Source organism: Ranitomeya imitator, chromosome 10 (assembly GCF_032444005.1).
Source record: "Ranitomeya imitator isolate aRanImi1 chromosome 10, aRanImi1.pri, whole genome shotgun sequence".
Taxonomy (NCBI): Eukaryota; Metazoa; Chordata; class Amphibia; order Anura; family Dendrobatidae; genus Ranitomeya; species Ranitomeya imitator.
Window position 1 is genome coordinate 90,393,621 of NC_091291.1, and position 19,873 is coordinate 90,413,493.

The 19,873-nt window shown below is 57.2% G+C and overlaps 3 protein-coding genes across 3 annotated transcripts in view; 2 read left to right on the forward strand and 1 right to left on the reverse strand.

The window, feature by feature from the left end:
- Positions 1–3,365: 3,365 nt before the first annotated feature.
- LOC138652214 (uncharacterized) lies at positions 3,366–5,766 on the reverse strand. Its single transcript, XM_069742983.1, has 3 exons — positions 5,539–5,766; positions 4,339–5,418; positions 3,366–3,404 (listed from the first exon to the last, which is right to left on the reverse strand). Exons 1-3 carry the CDS (start codon positions 5,764–5,766, stop codon positions 3,366–3,368), a joined length of 1,347 nt encoding a protein of 448 aa, XP_069599084.1.
- Positions 5,767–6,680: 914 nt separating this feature from the next.
- On the forward strand, positions 6,681–8,665 carry LOC138652215 (collagen alpha-1(VIII) chain-like; the record flags this gene model as incomplete). Its single annotated transcript, XM_069742984.1, has 3 exons — positions 6,681–6,875; positions 8,080–8,154; positions 8,645–8,665. Coding segments are annotated over 3 exons (291 nt in total), but the record flags the coding sequence as incomplete, so codon positions are not given.
- A 208-nt stretch (positions 8,666–8,873) lies between these two features.
- CENATAC (centrosomal AT-AC splicing factor) overlaps positions 8,874–19,873 on the forward strand; it is a 47,219-nt gene continuing 36,219 nt past the window's right edge. The window contains exon 1 of the mRNA XM_069741911.1: positions 8,874–9,065. Within this exon, the coding sequence (XP_069598012.1) occupies positions 8,946–9,065 (120 nt within the window). The 5' untranslated portion in view covers positions 8,874–8,945. The remainder of the gene's footprint in view (positions 9,066–19,873) is intronic.

Genomic DNA, 19,873 nt, shown 5'->3' on the forward strand with positions numbered 1-19,873 from the left:
GAGGAAGCAGTGGACTGAGTCTGGTGTGGAAACATCCAGAGCCACCGTGCACAGGCGTGTGCAGGAAATGGGCTACAGGTGCCGCATTCCCCAGGTAAAGCCACTTTTGAGCTACAGAGAAGCAGCACTGGACTGTTGCTAAGTGGTCCCAAGTACTTTTTTCTGATGAAAGCAAATTTTGCATGTCATTCGGAAATCAAGGTGCCAGAGTCTGGAGGAAGACTGGGGAGAAGGAAATGCCAAAATGCCTGAAGTCCAGTGTCAAGTACCCACAGTCAGTGATGGTGTGGGGTGCCATGTCAGCTGCTGGTGTTGGTCCACTGTGTTTCATCAAGGGCAGGGTCAATGCAGCTAGCTATCAGGAGATTTTGGAGCACTTCATGCTTCCATCGGCTGAAATGCTTTATGGAGATGAAGATTTCATATTTCAGCACGACCTGGCACCTGCTCACAGTGCCAAAACCACTGGTAAATGGTTTACTGACCATGGTATTACTGTGCTCAATTGGCCTGCCAACTCTCCTGACCTGAACCCCATAGAGAATCTGTGGGATATTGTGAAGAGAAAGTTGAGAGACGCAAGACCCAACACTCTGGATGAGCTTAAGGCCGCTATTGAAGCATCCTGGGCCTCCATAACATCTCAGCAGTGTCACAGGCTGATTGCCTCCATGCCACGCCGCATTGAAGCAGTCATTTTTGCCAAAGGATTCCCGACCAAGTATTGAGTGCATAACTGAACATTATTATTTGTTGGTTTTTTTGTTTGTTATTAAAAACACTTTTATTTGATTGGATGGATGAAATATGCTAATTTATTGAGACAGGTTTTTTGGGTTATCAGGAGTTGTATGCCAAAATCATCAGTATTAAAACAATAAAAGACCTGACAAATTTCAGTTGGTGGATAATGAATCTATAATATATGAAAGTTTAATTGTAATCATTACATTATGGTAAATAATGAAATTTAACACTATATGCTAATTTTTTGAGAAGGACCTGTATATATATATATATATGTCAGTGAGACACATATATGTATATATATTACTATTTATTCCAGCGCTATACAGCTTGAAAGCCGGTAATTCAATTATCGGCTTTTTCTTTCTCCTTCCTAAAACCCGACATGATTTGAGACATGGTTTACATACAGTAAACCATGTCTTCTCTCCATTTTTTTTGCAGATTCCACACTACTGTCAGTAGTGTGTATCTGCAAAATTTGGCCGTTCTAGCTCTTAAAATAAAGGGTTAAATGGCGGAAAAAATTGGCGTGGGCTCCCGCGCAATTTTCTCCGCCAGAGTAGTAAAGCCAGTGACTGAGGGCAGATATTAATAGCCTGGAGAGGGTCCATGGTTATTGGCCCCCCCCTGGCTAAAAATATCTGCCCCCAGCCACCCCAGAAAAGGCACATCTGGAAGATGCACCTATTCTGGCACTTGGCCACTCTCTTCCCATTCCCGTGTAGCAGTGGGATATGGGGTAATGAAGGGTTAATGCCACCTTGCTATTGTAAGGTGACATTAAGCCTAATTAATAATGGAGAGGCGTCAATTATGACACCTATCCATTATTAATCCAATTGAATGAAAGGGTTAAATAAAACACAAACACATTATTTAAAATTATTTTAATGAAATAAAAACAATGGTTGTTGGAGTATTTTATTCTACGCCCAATCCAATCACTGAAGACCCTCGTTCTGTGAAAGAAAAAACATAATAAACCAACAATATACTTACCCTCCGCAGATCTGTAACGTCCAACGATGTAAATCCTTCTGAAGGGGTTAAAACATTTTGCAGCAAGGAGCTTTGCTAATGCAGGCTGCTCCTCGCTGCAAAACCCCCGGGAATGAGTCTAAATATAGATCAATGAGCTATATTTAGCTTCATTTGCGGGGAGGCGCCCTCTGCTGGATGTTCATAGATCGTGGGAAATTTCCTAGAAAGCTCCCAGGCTTTCTAGGCAAGTTCCCACGATCTATAAACAGCCAACAGAGGGCGCCTCACCGCAAATGAAGCTAAATATAGCTCATCGATCTATATTTAGACTCATTCCCGGGGGTTTTGCAGCGAGGAGCAGCCTGCATTAGCAAAGCTCCTTGCTGCAAAATGTTTTAACCCCTTCAGAAGGATTTACATCGTTGGACGTTACAGATCTGCGGAGGGTAAGTATATTGTTGGTTTATTATGTTTTTTCTTTCACAGAACGAGGGTCTTCAGTGATTGGATTGGGCTTAGAATAAAATACTCCAACAACCATTGTTTTTATTTCATTAAAATAATTTTAAATAATGTGTTTGTGTTTTATTTAACCCTTTCATTCAATTGGATTAATAATGGATAGGTGTCATAATTGACGCCTCTCAATTATTAATTAGGCTTAATGTCACCTTACAATAGCAAGGTGGCATTAACCCTTCATTACCCCATATCCCACCACTACACGGGAATGGGAAGAGAGTGGCCAAGTGCCAGAATAGGCGCATCTTCCAGATGTGCCTTTTCTGGGGTGGCTGGGGGCAGATATTTTTAGCCAGGGGGGGGGGCCAATAACCATGGACCCTCTCCAGGCTATTAATATCTGCCCTCAGTCACTGGCTTTACTACTCTGGCGGAGAAAATTGCGCGGGAGCCCACGCCAATTTTTTCCGCCATTTAACCCTTTATTTTAAGAGATAGAACGGCCAAATTTTGCAGATACACACTACTGACATTAGTAGTGTGGAATCTGCAAAAAAAATGGAGAGAAGACATGGTTTACTGTATGTAAACCATGTCTCAAATCATGTCGGGTTTTAAGGAGAAAGAAAAAGCCGGTAATTGAATTACCGGCTTTCAAGCTGTATAGCGCTGGAATAAATATTAATATATATACATATATGTGTCTAATGACATATATATATATATATATATATATATACAGTATATATATATATTTTTTTCTTTTTGGGACACATGGATCATTTCTATAGCGGTATGTTGGTTTTGCAAGCCTGCGAGAAAACCACGCAGTACGGATGCCATACGGATTACATACGGAGGATGCCATGCGCAAAAAACGCTGACACACCCTGCCTACGGAGGAGCTACGGACCACTATTTTCGGGACATTTCAGCGTATTACGGCCGTAATATACGGACCGTATTTTCATACGCTGAGTGTGAAGCCGGCCTAACCGTGACAGACGGAAGGACAGACGGAAGTGACCCTTAGACAATTATATAGTAGATTATCTTCAATAATAGCGCGGTCATCTGCTGAGCTTCTCCTACATCCATTATTAGGGTGCGTCACCATAGCTGTCATCAGGGTTACCTAGTTAGGCCCCCAATCCACCCTCCTCCCCCCCCAGCTACACCTCTGGCCAGAACTGAAGCTTTCCGATCACCACCTAAAAATACATAATAAATTGTTCTGCAAATTATACTCAGAGCCTCTGCATCGCTGTTTTTTTCTATTTATGACAAGACATATATAACTGATATATTTTTTTAAAAACAAAAAATAAAAATAAATAAAAGCGGAATCTGAGTGATCACATGATAGTGATGATCTATTATCAGACTCCATAGAGGTGCAGACACAGCTGAGGAATACAAGGCACAGGGAACACAGGGGGCTCCGGGAATACTGGGGGCTCTGGGAATACTGGGGGCTCCGGGAATACAGGGGCATCGGGAATACTGGGGGCTCCGGGAATAAAGGGGCATCGGGAATACTGGGGGCGCCGGGAATATTGGGGGCGCCGGGAATACAGGGGCATCGGGAATACTGGGGGCTCCGGGAATAAAGGGGCATCGGGAATACAGGGGGCTCCGGGAATACTGGGGGCATCGGGAATACAGGGGGCATCGGGAATACTGGGGGCATCGGGAATACAGGGAGCTCCGGGAATACTGGGGGCTCCGGGAATACTGGGGGCATCGGGAATACTGGGGGCATCGGGAATACTGGGAGCTCCGGGAATACTGGGGGCTCCGGGAATACTGGGGGCTCCGGGAATACAGGGGCATCGGGAATACAGGGGCATCGGGAATACTGGGGGCGCCGGGAATACAGGGAGCTCTGGGAATACAGGGAGCTCTGGGAATACTGGGGGCTCTGGGAATACTGGGGGCGCCGGGAATACAGGGAGCTCTGGGAATACAGGGAGCTCTGGGAATACTGGGGGCTCTGGGAATACTGGGGGCTCCGGGAATACTGGGGGCTCCGGGAATACTGGGGGCTCCGGGAATACAGGGAGCTCCGGGAATACTGGGGGCTCTGGGAATACTGGGGGCTCCGGGAATACAGGGGGCTCCGGGAATACAGGGGCATGGGAATACTGGGGGCTCCGGGAATACAGGGAGCTCCGGGAATACAGGGGCATCGGGAATACTGGGGGCATCGGGAATACAGGGAGCTCCGGGAATACTGGGGGCTCCGGGAATACTGGGGGCGCCGGGAATACAGGGGCATCGGGAATACAGGGGCATCGGGAATACTGGGGGCATCGGGAATACAGGGAGCTCCGGGAATACTGGGGGCGCCGGGAATACAGGGAGCTCCGGGAATACTGGGGGCGCCGGGAATACTGGGGGTTCAGGGAATACTGGGGGCTCCGGGAATACTGGGGGCTCCGGGAATACTGGGGGCTCCGGGAATACTGGGGGCTCCGGGAATACAGGGAGCTCCGGGAATACTGGGGGCGCCGAGAATACTGGGGGCTCCGGGAATACTGGGGGCTCCGGGAATACTGGGGGCTCCAGGAATATAGGGAGCTCCGGGAATACTGGGGGCTCCGGGAATACTGGGGGCTCCGGGAATACAGGGGGCTCCGGGAATACTGAGTGCTCCGGGAATACTGGGAGTTCCGGGAATACTGGGGGCTCCGGGAATACAGGGGGCTCCGGGAATACTGGGGGCTCCGGGAATACAGGGGGCTCCGGGAATACTGAGTGCTCCGGGAATACTGGGAGCTCCGGGAATACTGGGGGCTCCGGGAATACAGGGGGCTCCGGGAATACAGGGGGCTCCGGGAATACAGGGGCATCGGGAATACTGGGGGCTCCGGGAATACAGGGGGCTCCGGGAATACAGGGGGCTCTGGGAATACAGGGGGATCCGGGAATACAGGGGCATCGGGAATACTGGGAGCTCCGGGAATACAGGGGGCTCCGGGAATACAGGGAGCTCCGGGAATACTGGGGGCTCCGGGAATACTGGGAGGTCCGGGAAAACTGGGAGCTCCGGGAATACAGGGGCATCGGGAATTCTGGGGGCTCCGGGAACACAGGGGGCTCCGGGATTACTGAGAGCTCCGGGAATACAGGGGGCGCCGGGAATACAGGGGGCGCTGGGAATACTGGGGGCTCCGAGAATACTGGGGGCTCCGGGAACACTGGGGGCGCCGGGAATACTGGGGGCTCCGGGAACACAGGGGGCTCCGGGAATACTGAGAGCTCCGGGAATACTGGGGGCTCCGGGAATACTGGGGGCTCCGGGAATACTGAGAGCTCCGGGAATACTGGGGGCTCCGGGAATACAGGGGGCTCCGGGAATACTGGGGGCTCCGGGAATACTGGGGGCTCCGGGAATACAGGGGGCTCCGGGAATACAGGGGGCTCCGTGAATACTGGGAGCTCCGGGACTACAGGGGGCTCCGGGAATACAGGGGGCTCCGGGAATACAGGGAGCTCCGGTAATACAGGGGGCTCCGGGAATACTGGGGGCTCCGGGAATACTGGGGGCTCCGGGAATACTGGGGGCTCCATGAATACTGGGAGCTCCGGGAATACAGGGGGCTCCGGGAGTACAGGGGGCTCCGGGAACACTGGGGGCGCCGGGAACACTGGGGGCGCCGGGAACACTGGGGGCTCCGGGAATACTGGGGGCTCCGGGAACACTGGGGGCTCCGGGAATACTGGGGGCTCCGGGAATACTGAGAGCTCCGGGAATACTGGGGGCTCCGGGAATACAGGGGGCTCCGGGAATACTGAGAGCTCCGGGAATACTGGGGGCTCCGGGAATACTGGGGGCTCCGGGAATACTGGGGGCTCCGGGAATACTGGGAGCTCCGGGAATACTGGGGGCTCCGGGAGTACAGGGGGCTACGGGAATACTGGGGGCTACGGGAATACTGGGGGCTCCGGGAATACAGGGGGCTCCGGGAATACAGGGGGCTCCGGGAATACTGGGGGCTCCGGGAATACTGGGGGCTCCGGGAATACTGGGGGCTCCGGGAATACTGGGGGCTCCGTGAATACTGGGAGCTCCGGGAATACAGGGGGCTCCGGGAGTACAGGGGGCTCCGGGAATACAGGGGGCTCCGGGAATACTGGGGGCTCCGGGAATACTGGGGGCTCCGGGAATACAGGGGGCTCCGGGAATACAGGGGGCTCCGGGAATACTGGGGGCTCCGGGAATACTGGGGGCTCCGGGAATACTGGGGGCTCCGGGAATACTGAGAGCTCCGGGAATACAGGGGGCTCCGGGAATACTGGGGGCTCCGGGAATACAGGGGGCTCCGTGAATACTGAGAGCTCTGGGAATACAGGGGGCTCCGGGAATACTGAGAGCTCCGGGAATACAGGGGGCTTCGGGAATACAGGGGGCTCCGGGAATACTGAGAGCTCCGGGAATACAGGGGGCTCCGGGAATACTGGGGGCTCCGGGAATACTGGGGGCTCCGGGAATACAGGGGGCTCCGGGAATACAGGGGGCTCCGGGAATACTGGGGGCTCCGGGAATACTGGGGGCTCCGGGAATACAGGGGGCTCCGGGAATACAGGGGGCTCTGGGAATACTGGGGGCTCTGGGAATACAGGGGGCTCTGGGAATACTGGGGGCTCCGGGAATACTGGGGGCTCCGGGAATACTGGGGGCATCGGGAACACTGGGGGCTCTGGGAATACTGGGGGCTCCGGGAATACTGGGGGCATCGGGAACACTGGGGGCTCTGGGAATACTGGGGGCTCCGGGAATACTGGGGGCTCCGGGAATACTGGGGGCTCCGGGAATACAGGGGGCTCCGGGAATACTGGGAGCTCCGGGAATACAGGGGGCTCCGGGAATACTGAGATCTCCGGGAATACAGGGGGCTCCGGGAATACTGGGGGCTCCGGGAATACTGGGGGCTCCGGGAATACAGGGGGCTCCGGGAATACAGGGGGCTCCGGGAATACTGGGAGCTCCGGGAATACAGGGGGCTCCGGGAATACTGAGATCTCCGGGAATACTGGGGGCTCCGGGAACACTGGGGGGCTCCGGGAATACTGGGGGCTCCGGGAATACTGGGGGCTCCGGGAATACTGGGGGCTCCGGGAATACTGAGAGCTCCGGGAATACAGGGGGCTCCGGGAATACTGGGGGCTCCGGGAATATTGAGAGCTCCGGGAATACTGGGGGCTCCGGGAATACTGGGAACTCCGGGAATACTGGGGGCTCCGGGAATACTGGGGGCTCCGGGAATATTGAGAGCTCCGGGAATACTGGGGGCTCCGGGAATACTGGGAACTCCGGGAATACTGAGAGCTCCGGGAATACTGGGGGCTCCGTGAATACAGGGGGCTCCGGGAATACTGAGAGCTCCGGGAATACTGAGGGCTCCGTGAATACAGGGGGCTCCGGGAACACAGGGGGCTCCGTGAATACAGGGGGCTCCGGGAATACAGGGGGCTCTGGGAATACTGGGGGCTCCGGGAATACTGAGAGCTCCGTGAATACAGGGGGCTCCGGGAACACAGGGGGCTCCGTGAATACTGGGGGCTCCGGGAATACTGGGGGCTCTGGGAATACTGGGGGCTCCGGGAATACTGGGGGCTCCGGGAACACAGGGGGCTCCGGGAATACTGGGGGCTCCGGGAATACAGGGGGCTCTGGGAATACTGGGGGCTCCGGGAATACTGGGGGCTCCGGGAACACAGGGGGCTCCGGGAATACTGGGGGCTCCGGGAATACAGGGGGCTCCGGGAATACTGAGAGCTCCGGGAATACTGAGGGCTCCGGGAATACAGGGGGCTCCGGGAATACAGGGGGCTCCGGGAATACAGGGGGCTCCGGGAATACTGAGGGCTCCGGGAACACAGGGGGCTCCGGGAACACAGGGGGCTCCGGGAATACAGGGGGCTCCGGGAATACAGGGGGCTCTGGGAATACTGGGGGCTCCGGGAATACTGGGGGCTCCGGGAACACAGGGGGCTCCGGGAATACTGGGGGCTCCGGGAATACTGGGGGCTCCGGGAATACAGGGGGCTCCGGGAACACAGGGAGCTCCGGGAATACTGGGGGCTCCGGGAATACTGGGGGCTCCGGGAATACAGGGGGCTCCGGGAATACTGGGGGCTCCGGGAATACAGGGGGCTCCGGGAATACAGGGGGCTCCGGGAATACAGGGGGCTCCGGGAATACAGGGGGCTCCGGGAATACAGGGGGCTCCGGGAATACTGGGGGCTCCGGGAATACTGGGGGCTCCGGGAACACAGGGGGCTCCGTGAATACAGGGGGCTCCGGGAATACAGGGGGCTCTGGGAATACAGGGGGCTCCGGGAATACTGGGGGCTCCGGGAATACTGGGGGCTCCGGGAATACAGGGGGCTCCGGGAATACTGGGGGCTCCGGGAATACAGGGGGCTCCTCCTCGCCACCCTCCAGTATCAGAACAGCAGGCACTGAGTTCGCTCCGCTCTCAGCCCCAGTGCGACACCTCGCGTCCACTGTTCTGCTGCCGCAGTAGCTCCGCCCACTCTGCGGCTAGCCAATGACAACAAGATTGGAGAACAAACAAGTGCGGCAATTGGCCATCGAGGTGGGCGGAGTTTCAGATAGCGCTCCACAATTGGCTACTGCGAGGTCACTTGACATTGTGTGTGGGCGTGACTGCACCGGATTTGTTGACGTTTGAACATTTGTAGTCTGAGTCACTCCGCTTTTGCGGCCTGGAATACTTGGGACGATGCCGGTGTACGAGTGCGCGGTGTGTCGCCGGACTGTATTCTGTGGTCGCAGGAAACATGTCTATGAGAAAGGTCACCGGCAGCGGCTGACGTGTGTGCTCCGTGCCTTCAGCGATAAGGTGACGTATATAGAGGAAATGGCGGCTCGGCTGATACATGTATGTGCCATTGTATGTGTCACAGCCTACAGTACTGGAAGCACCAGTGCAAGGGGAAGCCAGGTACAATGCAGCCAATCAGGATACAGCTTTCAGTCTCCCCAAGTGCTGTAGAAAATAAGAGCTGTGGTGTGATTGGCTGTTTGTGACTGTGCTGCCCCAGGATGGCTGCCCTGCGGCACAGTATCCCGTACAGCGCTGTGTCACACTGTCCGTATACTGCGCCGTGTGCTGACACTTCTCCTGTTTGTGTCTGTCCCGGCTGTGAGCGGTCTCTGTGACTGTGCTGCCCCAGGATGGCTGCCCTGCGGCACAGTATCCGATACAGCGCTGTGTCACACCGTCCGTATACTGCGCCGTGTGCTGACACTTCTCCTGTTTGTGTCTGTCCCGGCTGTGAGCGGTCTCTGTGACTGTGCTGCCCCAGGATGGCTGCCCTGCGGCACAGTATCCCATACAGCGCTGTGTCACACCGTCCGTATACTGCGCCGTGTGCTGACACTTCTCCTGTTTGTGTCTGTCCCGGCTGTGAGCGGTCTCTGTGACTGTGCTGCCCTAGGATGGCTGCCCTGCGGCACAGTATCCCATACAGGGCTGTGTCACACTGTCCGTATACTGCGCCGTGTGCTGACACTTCTCCTGTTTGTGTCTGTCCCGGCTGTGAGCGGTCTCTGTGACTGTGCTGCCCTAGGATGGCTGCCCTGCGGCACAGTATCCCATACAGCGCTGTGTCACACTGTCCGTATACTGCGCCGTGTGCTGACACTTCTCCTGTTTGTGTCTGTCCTGGTTGTGAGCGGTCTCTGTGACTGTGCTGCCCCAGGATGGCTGCCCTGCGGCACAGTATCCGATACAGCGCTGTGTCACACTGTCCGTATACTGCGCCGTGTGCTGACACTTCTCCTGTTTGTGTCTGTCCCGGCTGTGAGCGGTCTCTGTGACTGTGCTGCCCCAGGATGGCTGCCCTGCGGCACAGTATCCCGTACAGCGCTGTGTCACACCGTCCGTATACTGCGCCGTGTGCTGACACTTCTCCTGTTTGTGTCTGTCCCGGCTGTGAGCGGTCTCTGTGACTGTGCTGCCCCAGGATGGCTGCCCTGCGGCACAGTATCCCATACAGCGCTGTGTCACACTGTCCGTATACTGCGCCGTGTGCTGACACTTCTCCTGTTTGTGTCTGTCCCGGCTGTGAGCGGTCTCTGTGACTGTGCTGCCCCAGGATGGCTGCCCTGCGGCACAGTATCCGATACAGGGCTGTGTCACACTGTCCGTATACTGCGCCGTGTGCTGACACTTCTCCTGTTTGTGTCTGTCCTGGTTGTGAGCGGTCTCTGTGACTGTGCTGCCCCAGGATGGCTGCCCTGTGGCACAGTATCCCATACAGGGCTGTGTCACACTGTCCGTATACTGCGCCGTGTGCTGACACTTCTCCTGTTTGTGTCTGTCCCGGCTGTGAGCGGTCTCTGTGACTGTGCTGCCCCAGGATGGCTGCCCTGCGGCACAGTATCCCATACAGCGCTGTGTCACACTGTCCGTATACTGCGCCGTGTGCTGACACTTCTCCTGTTTGTGTCTGTCCCAGCTGTGAGCGGTCTCTGTGACTGTGCTGCCCCAGTATGGCTGCCCTGCGGCACATTATCCCATACAGCGCTGTGTCACACCGTCCGTATACTGCGCCGTGTGCTGACACTTCTCCTGTTTGTGTCTGTCCCGGCTGTGAGCGGTCTCTGTGACTGTGCTGCCCCAGGATGGCTGCCCTGCGGCACAGTATCCGATACAGCGCTGTGTCACACCGTCCGTATACTGCGCCGTGTGCTGACACTTCTCCTGTTTGTGTCTGTCCCGGCTGTGAGCGGTCTCTGTGACTGTGCTGCCCCAGGATGGCTGCCCTGCGGCACAGTATCCCGTACAGCGCTGTGTCACACCGTCCGTATACTGCGCCGTGTGCTGACACTTCTCCTGTTTGTGTCTGTCCCGGCTGTGAGCGGTCTCTGTGACTGTGCTGCCCTAGGATGGCTGCCCTGCGGCACAGTATCCCATGCAGGGCTGTGTCACACTGTCCGTATACTGCGCCGTGTGCTGACACTTCTCCTGTTTGTGTCTGTCCCGGCTGTGAGCGGTCTCTGTGACTGTGCTGCCCTAGGATGGCTGCCCTGCGGCACAGTATCCCATACAGCGCTGTGTCACACTGTCCGTATACTGCGCCGTGTGCTGACACTTCTCCTGTTTGTGTCTGTCCCGGCTGTGAGCGGTCTCTGTGACTGTGCTGCCCTAGGATGGCTGCCCTGCGGCACAGTATCCCATACAGCGCTGTGTCACACTGTCCGTATACTGCGCCGTGTGCTGACACTTCTCCTGTTTGTGTCTGTCCTGGTTGTGAGCGGTCTCTGTGACTGTGCTGCCCCAGGATGGCTGCCCTGCGGCACAGTATCCGATACAGCGCTGTGTCACACTGTCCGTATACTGCGCCGTGTGCTGACACTTCTCCTGTTTGTGTCTGTCCCGGCTGTGAGCGGTCTCTGTGACTGTGCTGCCCCAGGATGGCTGCCCTGCGGCACAGTATCCCGTACAGCGCTGTGTCACACCGTCCGTATACTGCGCCGTGTGCTGACACTTCTCCTGTTTGTGTCTGTCCCGGCTGTGAGCGGTCTCTGTGACTGTGCTGCCCCAGGATGGCTGCCCTGCGGCACAGTATCCCATACAGCGCTGTGTCACACTGTCCGTATACTGCGCCGTGTGCTGACACTTCTCCTGTTTGTGTCTGTCCCGGCTGTGAGCGGTCTCTGTGACTGTGCTGCCCCAGGATGGCTGCCCTGCGGCACAGTATCCGATACAGGGCTGTGTCACACTGTCCGTATACTGCGCCGTGTGCTGACACTTCTCCTGTTTGTGTCTGTCCTGGTTGTGAGCGGTCTCTGTGACTGTGCTGCCCCAGGATGGCTGCCCTGTGGCACAGTATCCCATACAGGGCTGTGTCACACTGTCCGTATACTGCGCCGTGTGCTGACACTTCTCCTGTTTGTGTCTGTCCCGGCTGTGAGCGGTCTCTGTGACTGTGCTGCCCCAGGATGGCTGCCCTGCGGCACAGTATCCCATACAGCGCTGTGTCACACTGTCCGTATACTGCGCCGTGTGCTGACACTTCTCCTGTTTGTGTCTGTCCCAGCTGTGAGCGGTCTCTGTGACTGTGCTGCCCCAGTATGGCTGCCCTGCGGCACATTATCCCATACAGCGCTGTGTCACACCGTCCGTATACTGCGCCGTGTGCTGACACTTCTCCTGTTTGTGTCTGTCCCGGCTGTGATTGGTTGTTTGTGACTGTGCTGCCCCAGGATGGCTGCCCTGCTGCACAGTATCCCATACAGCGCTGTGTCACACCGTCCGTATACTGCGCCGTGTGCTGACACTTCTCCTGTTTGTGTCTGTCCTGGCTGTGAGCGGTCTCTGTGACTGTGCTGCCCCAGTATGGCTGCCCTGCGGCACATTATCCCATACAGCGCTGTGTCACACCGTCCGTATACTGCGCCGTGTGCTGACACTTCTCCTGTTTGTGTCTGTCCCGGCTGTGAGTGGTCTCTGTGACTGTGCTGCCCCAGGATGGCTGCCCTGCGGCACAGTATCCCATACAGCGCTGTGTCACACTGTCCGTATACTGCGCCGTGTGCTGACACTCGCCTGTTTGTGTCTGTCCCGGCTGTGAGCGGTCTCTGTGACTGTGCTGCCCCAGGATGGCTGCCCTGCGGCACAGTATCCCATACAGCGCTGTGTCACACCGTCCGTATACTGCGCCGTGTGCTGACACTTCTCCTGTTTGTGTCTGTCCCGGCTGTGAGCGGTCTCTGTGACTGTGCTGCCCCAGGATGGCTGCCCTGCTGCACAGTATCCCATACAGCGCTGTGTCACACTGTCTGTATACTGCGCCGTGTGCTGACACTTCTCCTGTTTGTGTCTGTCCCGGCTGTGAGCGGTCTCTGTGACTGTGCTGCCCCAGGATGGCTGCCCTGCGGCACATTATCCCATACAGGGTTGTGTCACACTGTCCGTATACTGCGCCGTGTGCTGACACTTCTCCTGTTTGTGTCTGTCCTGGCTGTGAGCGGTCTCTGTGACTGTGCTGCCCCAGGATGGCTGCCCTGCGGCACATTATCCCGTACAGGGCTGTGTCACACTGTCCGTATACTGCGCCGTGTGCTGACACTCAACTGTTTGTGTCTGTCCCGGCTGTGAGTGGTCTCTGTGACTGTGCTGCCCCAGGATGGCTGCCCTGCGGCACAGTATCCCGTACAGCGCTGTGTCACACTGTCCGTATACTGCGCCGTGTGCTGACACTTCTCCTGTTTGTGTCTGTCCCGGCTGTGAGCGGTCTCTGTGACTGTGCTGCCCCAGGATGGCTGCCCTGCGGCACAGTATCCCGTACAGCGCTGTGTCACACTGTCCGTATACTGCGCCGTGTGCTGACACTTCTCCTGTTTGTGTCTGTCCCGGCTGTGAGTGGTCTCTGTGACTGTGCTGCCCCAGGATGGCTGCCCTGCGGCACAGTATCCCATACAGCGCTGTGTCACACTGTCCGTATACTGCGCCGTGTGCTGACACTCTCCTGTTTGTGTCTGTCCCAGCTGTGAGTGGTCTCTGTGACTGTGCTGCCCCAGGATGGCTGCCCTGCGGCACAGTATCCCATACAGCGCTGTGTCACACTGTCCGTATACTGCACCGTGTGCTGACACTTCTCCTGTTTGTGTCTGTCCCGGCTGTGAGTGGTCTCTGTGACTGTGCTGCCCCAGGATGGCTGCCCTGCGACACAGTATCCCATACAGCGCTGTGTCACACTGTCCGTATACTGCGCCGTGTGCTGACACTTCTCCTGTTTGTGTCTGTCCTGGTTGTGAGCGGTCTCTGTGACTGTGCTACCCCAGGATGGCTGCCCTGCTGCACAGTATCCCGTACAGGGCTGTGTCACACTGTCCGTATACTGCGCCGTGTGCTGACACTCTCCTGTTTGTGTCTGTCCCGGCTGTGAGTGGTCTCTGTGACAGTGCTGCCCCAGGATGGCTGCCCTGCGGCACATTATCCCATACAGGGCTGTGTCACACCGTCCGTATACTGCGCCGTGTGCTGACACTCTCCTGTTTGTGTCTGTCCCGGCTGTGAGTGGTCTCTGTGACTGTGCTGCCCTGCGGCACAGTATCCCATACAGCGCTGTGTCACACTGTCCGTATACTGCGCCGTGTGCTGACACTTCTCCTGTTTGTGTCTGTCCCGGCTGTGAGCGGTCTCTGTGACTGTGCTGCCCCAGGATGGCTGCCCTGCGGCACAGTATCCCATACAGGGCTGTGTCACACTGTCCGTATACTGCGCCGTGTGCTGACACTCTCCTGTTTGTGTCTGTCCTGGTTGTGAGCGGTCTCTGTGACTGTGCTGCCCCAGGATGGCTGCCCTGCGACACAGTATCCCATACAGCGCTGTGTCACACTGTCCGTATACTGCGCCGTGTGCTGACACTTCTCCTGTTTGTGTCTGTCCCGGCTGTGAGCGGTCTCTGTGACTGTGCTGCCCCAGGATGGCTGCCCTGCGGCACAGTATCCCGTACAGCGCTGTGTCACACCGTCCGTATACTGCGCCGTGTGCTGACACTTCTCCTGTTTGTGTCTGTCCCGGCTGTGAGCGGTCTCTGTGACTGTGCTGCCCCAGGATGGCTGCCCTGCGGCACAGTATCCCGTACAGCGCTGTGTCACACCGTCCGTATACTGCGCCGTGTGCTGACACTTCTCCTGTTTGTGTCTGTCCCGGCTGTGAGCGGTCTCTGTGACTGTGCTGCCCCAGGATGGCTGCCCTGCGGCACAGTATCCCGTACAGCGCTGTGTCACACCGTCCGTATACTGCGCCGTGTGCTGACACTTCTCCTGTTTGTGTCTGTCCTGGCTGTGAGCGGTCTCTGTGACTGTGCTGCCCCAGGATGGCTGCCCTGCGGCACAGTATCCCGTACAGGGCTGTGTCACACTGTCCGTATACTGCGCCGTGTGCTGACACTTCTCCTGTTTGTGTCTGTCCCGGCTGTGAGCGGTCTCTGTGACTGTGCTGCCCCAGGATGGCTGCCCTGCGGCACAGTATCCCATACAGCGCTGTGTCACACTGTCCGTATACTGCGCCGTGTGCTGACACTTCTCCTGTTTGTGTCTGTCCTGGTTGTGAGCGGTCTCTGTGACTGTGCTACCCCAGGATGGCTGCCCTGCTGCACAGTATCCCGTACAGGGCTGTGTCACACTGTCCGTATACTGCGCCGTGTGCTGACACTCTCCTGTTTGTGTCTGTCCCGGCTGTGAGTGGTCTCTGTGACAGTGCTGCCCCAGGATGGCTGCCCTGCGGCACATTATCCCATACAGGGCTGTGTCACACCGTCCGTATACTGCGCCGTGTGCTGACACTCTCCTGTTTGTGTCTGTCCCGGCTGTGAGTGGTCTCTGTGACTGTGCTGCCCTGCGGCACAGTATCCCATACAGCGCTGTGTCACACTGTCCGTATACTGCGCCGTGTGCTGACACTTCTCCTGTTTGTGTCTGTCCCGGCTGTGAGCGGTCTCTGTGACTGTGCTGCCCCAGGATGGCTGCCCTGCGACACAGTATCCCATACAGCGCTGTGTCACACTGTCCGTATACTGCGCCGTGTGCTGACACTTCTCCTGTTTGTGTCTGTCCCGGCTGTGAGCGGTCTCTGTGACTGTGCTGCCCCAGGATGGCTGCCCTGCGGCACAGTATCCCATACAGCGCTGTGTCACAATGTCCGTATACTGCGCCGTGTGCTGACACTTCTCCTGTTTGTGTCTGTCCCGGCTGTGAGCGGTCTCTGTGACTGTGCTGCCCCAGGATGGCTGCCCTGCGGCACAGTATCCCGTACAGCGCTGTGTCACACCGTCCGTATACTGCGCCGTGTGCTGACACTCTCCTGTTTGTGTCTGTCCCGGCTGTGAGCGGTCTCTGTGACTGTGCTGCCCCAGGATGGCTGCCCTGCGGCACAGTATCCCGTACAGCGCTGTGTCACACCATCCGTATACTGCGCCGTGTGCTGACACTTCTCCTGTTTGTGTCTGTCCTGGCTGTGAGCGGTGTCTGTGACTGTGCTGCCCCAGGATGGCTGCCCTGCGGCACAGTATCCCATACAGGGCTGTGTCACACTGTCCGTATACTGCGCCGTGTGCTGACACTGTCCTGTTTGTGTCTGTCCCGGCTGTGAGCGGTCTCTGTGACTGTGCTGCCCCAGTATGGCTGCCCTGCGGCACATTATCCCATACAGCGCTGTGTCACACCGTCCGTATACTGCGCCGTGTGCTGACACTTCTCCTGTTTGTGTCTGTCCCGGCTGTGAGTGGTCTCTGTGACTGTGCTGCCCCAGGATGGCTGCCCTGCGGCACAGTATCCCATACAGCCCTGTGTCACACCGTCCGTATACTGCGCCGTGTGCTGACACTTCTCCTGTTTGTGTCTGTCCCGGCTGTGAGTGGTCTCTGTGACTGTGCTGCCCCAGGATGGCTGCCCTGCGGCACATTATCCCATACAGGGCTGTGTCACACTGTCCGTATACTGCGCCGTGTGCTGACACTCGCCTGTTTGTGTCTGTCCCGGCTGTGAGCGGTCTCTGTGACTGTGCTGCCCCAGGATGGCTGCCCTGCGGCACAGTATCCCATACAGCGCTGTGTCACACCGTCCGTATACTGCGCCGTGTGCTGACACTTCTCCTGTTTGTGTCTGTCCCGGCTGTGAGCGGTCTCTGTGACTGTGCTGCCCCAGGATGGCTGCCCTGCTGCACAGTATCCCATACAGCGCTGTGTCACACTGTCTGTATACTGCGCCGTGTGCTGACACTTCTCCTGTTTGTGTCTGTCCCGGCTGTGAGCGGTCTCTGTGACTGTGCTGCCCCAGGATGGCTGCCCTGCGGCACATTATCCCATACAGGGTTGTGTCACACTGTCCGTATACTGCGCCGTGTGCTGACACTTCTCCTGTTTGTGTCTGTCCTGGCTGTGAGCGGTCTCTGTGACTGTGCTGCCCCAGGATGGCTGCCCTGCGGCACATTATCCCGTACAGGGCTGTGTCACACTGTCCGTATACTGCGCCGTGTGCTGACACTCAACTGTTTGTGTCTGTCCCGGCTGTGAGTGGTCTCTGTGACTGTGCTGCCCCAGGATGGCTGCCCTGCGGCACAGTATCCCGTACAGCGCTGTGTCACACTGTCCGTATACTGCGCCGTGTGCTGACACTTCTCCTGTTTGTGTCTGTCCCGGCTGTGAGTGGTCTCTGTGACTGTGCTGCCCCAGGATGGCTGCCCTGCGGCACAGTATCCCGTACAGCGCTGTGTCACACTGTCCGTATACTGCGCCGTGTGCTGACACTTCTCCTGTTTGTGTCTGTCCCGGCTGTGAGTGGTCTCTGTGACTGTGCTGCCCCAGGATGGCTGCCCTGCGGCACAGTATCCCATACAGCGCTGTGTCACACTGTCCGTATACTGCGCCGTGTGCTGACACTCTCCTGTTTGTGTCTGTCCCAGCTGTGAGTGGTCTCTGTGACTGTGCTGCCCCAGGATGGCTGCCCTGCGGCACAGTATCCCATACAGCGCTGTGTCACACTGTCCGTATACTGCACCGTGTGCTGACACTTCTCCTGTTTGTGTCTGTCCCGGCTGTGAGTGGTCTCTGTGACTGTGCTGCCCCAGGATGGCTGCCCTGCGACACAGTATCCCATACAGCGCTGTGTCACACTGTCCGTATACTGCGCCGTGTGCTGACACTTCTCCTGTTTGTGTCTGTCCTGGTTGTGAGCGGTCTCTGTGACTGTGCTACCCCAGGATGGCTGCCCTGCTGCACAGTATCCCGTACAGGGCTGTGTCACACTGTCCGTATACTGCGCCGTGTGCTGACACTCTCCTGTTTGTGTCTGTCCCGGCTGTGAGTGGTCTCTGTGACAGTGCTGCCCCAGGATGGCTGCCCTGCGGCACATTATCCCATACAGGGCTGTGTCACACCGTCCGTATACTGCGCCGTGTGCTGACACTCTCCTGTTTGTGTCTGTCCCGGCTGTGAGTGGTCTCTGTGACTGTGCTGCCCTGCGGCACAGTATCCCATACAGCGCTGTGTCACACTGTCCGTATACTGCGCCGTGTGCTGACACTTCTCGTGTTTGTGTCTGTCCCGGCTGTGAGCGGTCTCTGTGACTGTGCTGCCCCAGGATGGCTGCCCTGCGGCACAGTATCCCATACAGGGCTGTGTCACACTGTCCGTATACTGCGCCGTGTGCTGACACTCTCCTGTTTGTGTCTGTCCTGGTTGTGAGCGGTCTCTGTGACTGTGCTGCCCCAGGATGGCTGCCCTGCGACACAGTATCCCATACAGCGCTGTGTCACACTGTCCGTATACTGCGCCGTGTGCTGACACTTCTCCTGTTTGTGTCTGTCCCGGCTGTGAGCGGTCTCTGTGACTGTGCTGCCCCAGGATGGCTGCCCTGCGGCACAGTATCCCGTACAGCGCTGTGTCACACCGTCCGTATACTGCGCCGTGTGCTGACACTTCTCCTGTTTGTGTCTGTCCCGGCTGTGAGCGGTCTCTGTGACTGTGCTGCCCCAGGATGGCTGCCCTGCGGCACAGTATCCGATACAGCGCTGTGTCACACCGTCCGTATACTGCGCCGTGTGCTGACACTTCTCCTGTTTGTGTCTGTCCCGGCTGTGAGCGGTCTCTGTGACTGTGCTGCCCCAGGATGGCTGCCCTGCGGCACAGTATCCCATACAGCGCTGTGTCACACCGTCCGTATACTGCGCCGTGTGCTGACACTTCTCCTGTTTGTGTCTGTCCCGGCTGTGAGCGGTCTCTGTGACTGTGCTGCCCTAGGATGGCTGCCCTGCGGCACAGTATCCCATACAGGGCTGTGTCACACTGTCCGTATACTGCGCCGTGTGCTGACACTTCTCCTGTTTGTGTCTGTCCCGGCTGTGAGCGGTCTCTGTGACTGTGCTGCCCTAGGATGGCTGCCCTGCGGCACAGTATCCCATACAGCGCTGTGTCACACTGTCCGTATACTGCGCCGTGTGCTGACACTTCTCCTGTTTGTGTCTGTCCTGGTTGTGAGCGGTCTCTGTGACTGTGCTGCCCCAGGATGGCTGCCCTGCGGCACAGTATCCGATACAGCGCTGTGTCACACTGTCCGTATACTGCGCCGTGTGCTGACACTTCTCCTGTTTGTGTCTGTCCCGGCTGTGAGCGGTCTCTGTGACTGTGCTGCCCCAGGATGGCTGCCCTGCGGCACAGTATCCCGTACAGCGCTGTGTCACACCGTCCGTATACTGCGCCGTGTGCTGACACTTCTCCTGTTTGTGTCTGTCCCGGCTGTGAGCGGTCTCTGTGACTGTGCTGCCCCAGGATGGCTGCCCTGCGGCACAGTATCCCATACAGCGCTGTGTCACACTGTCCGTATACTGCGCCGTGTGCTGACACTTCTCCTGTTTGTGTCTGTCCCGGCTGTGAGCGGTCTCTGTGACTGTGCTGCCCCAGGATGGCTGCCCTGCGGCACAGTATCCGATACAGGGCTGTGTCACACTGTCCGTATACTGCGCCGTGTGCTGACACTTCTCCTGTTTGTGTCTGTCCTGGTTGTGAGCGGTCTCTGTGACTGTGCTGCCCCAGGATGGCTGCCCTGTGGCACAGTATCCCATACAGGGCTGTGTCACACTGTCCGTATACTGCGCCGTGTGCTGACACTTCTCCTGTTTGTGTCTGTCCCGGCTGT

Excerpts from the sequence above, each read along its gene's own strand:
- LOC138652214 (XM_069742983.1), bottom strand. The coding sequence starts at position 5,766 with ATGGAGCCCCCAGTATTCCCGGAGCCCCCAGTATTCCCGGAGCCCCCA. Across the intron at positions 5,419-5,538 it reads CAGTATTCCCGGAGCCCCCT|CCCCCAGTATTCCCGGCGCC; the intron begins GTATTCCCGGAG and ends GTGTTCCCGGAG. Across the intron at positions 3,405-4,338 it reads CTGTATTCCCGGAGCCCCCA|GTGGTGATCGGAAAGCTTCA; the intron begins GTATTCCCATGC and ends ATGTATTTTTAG.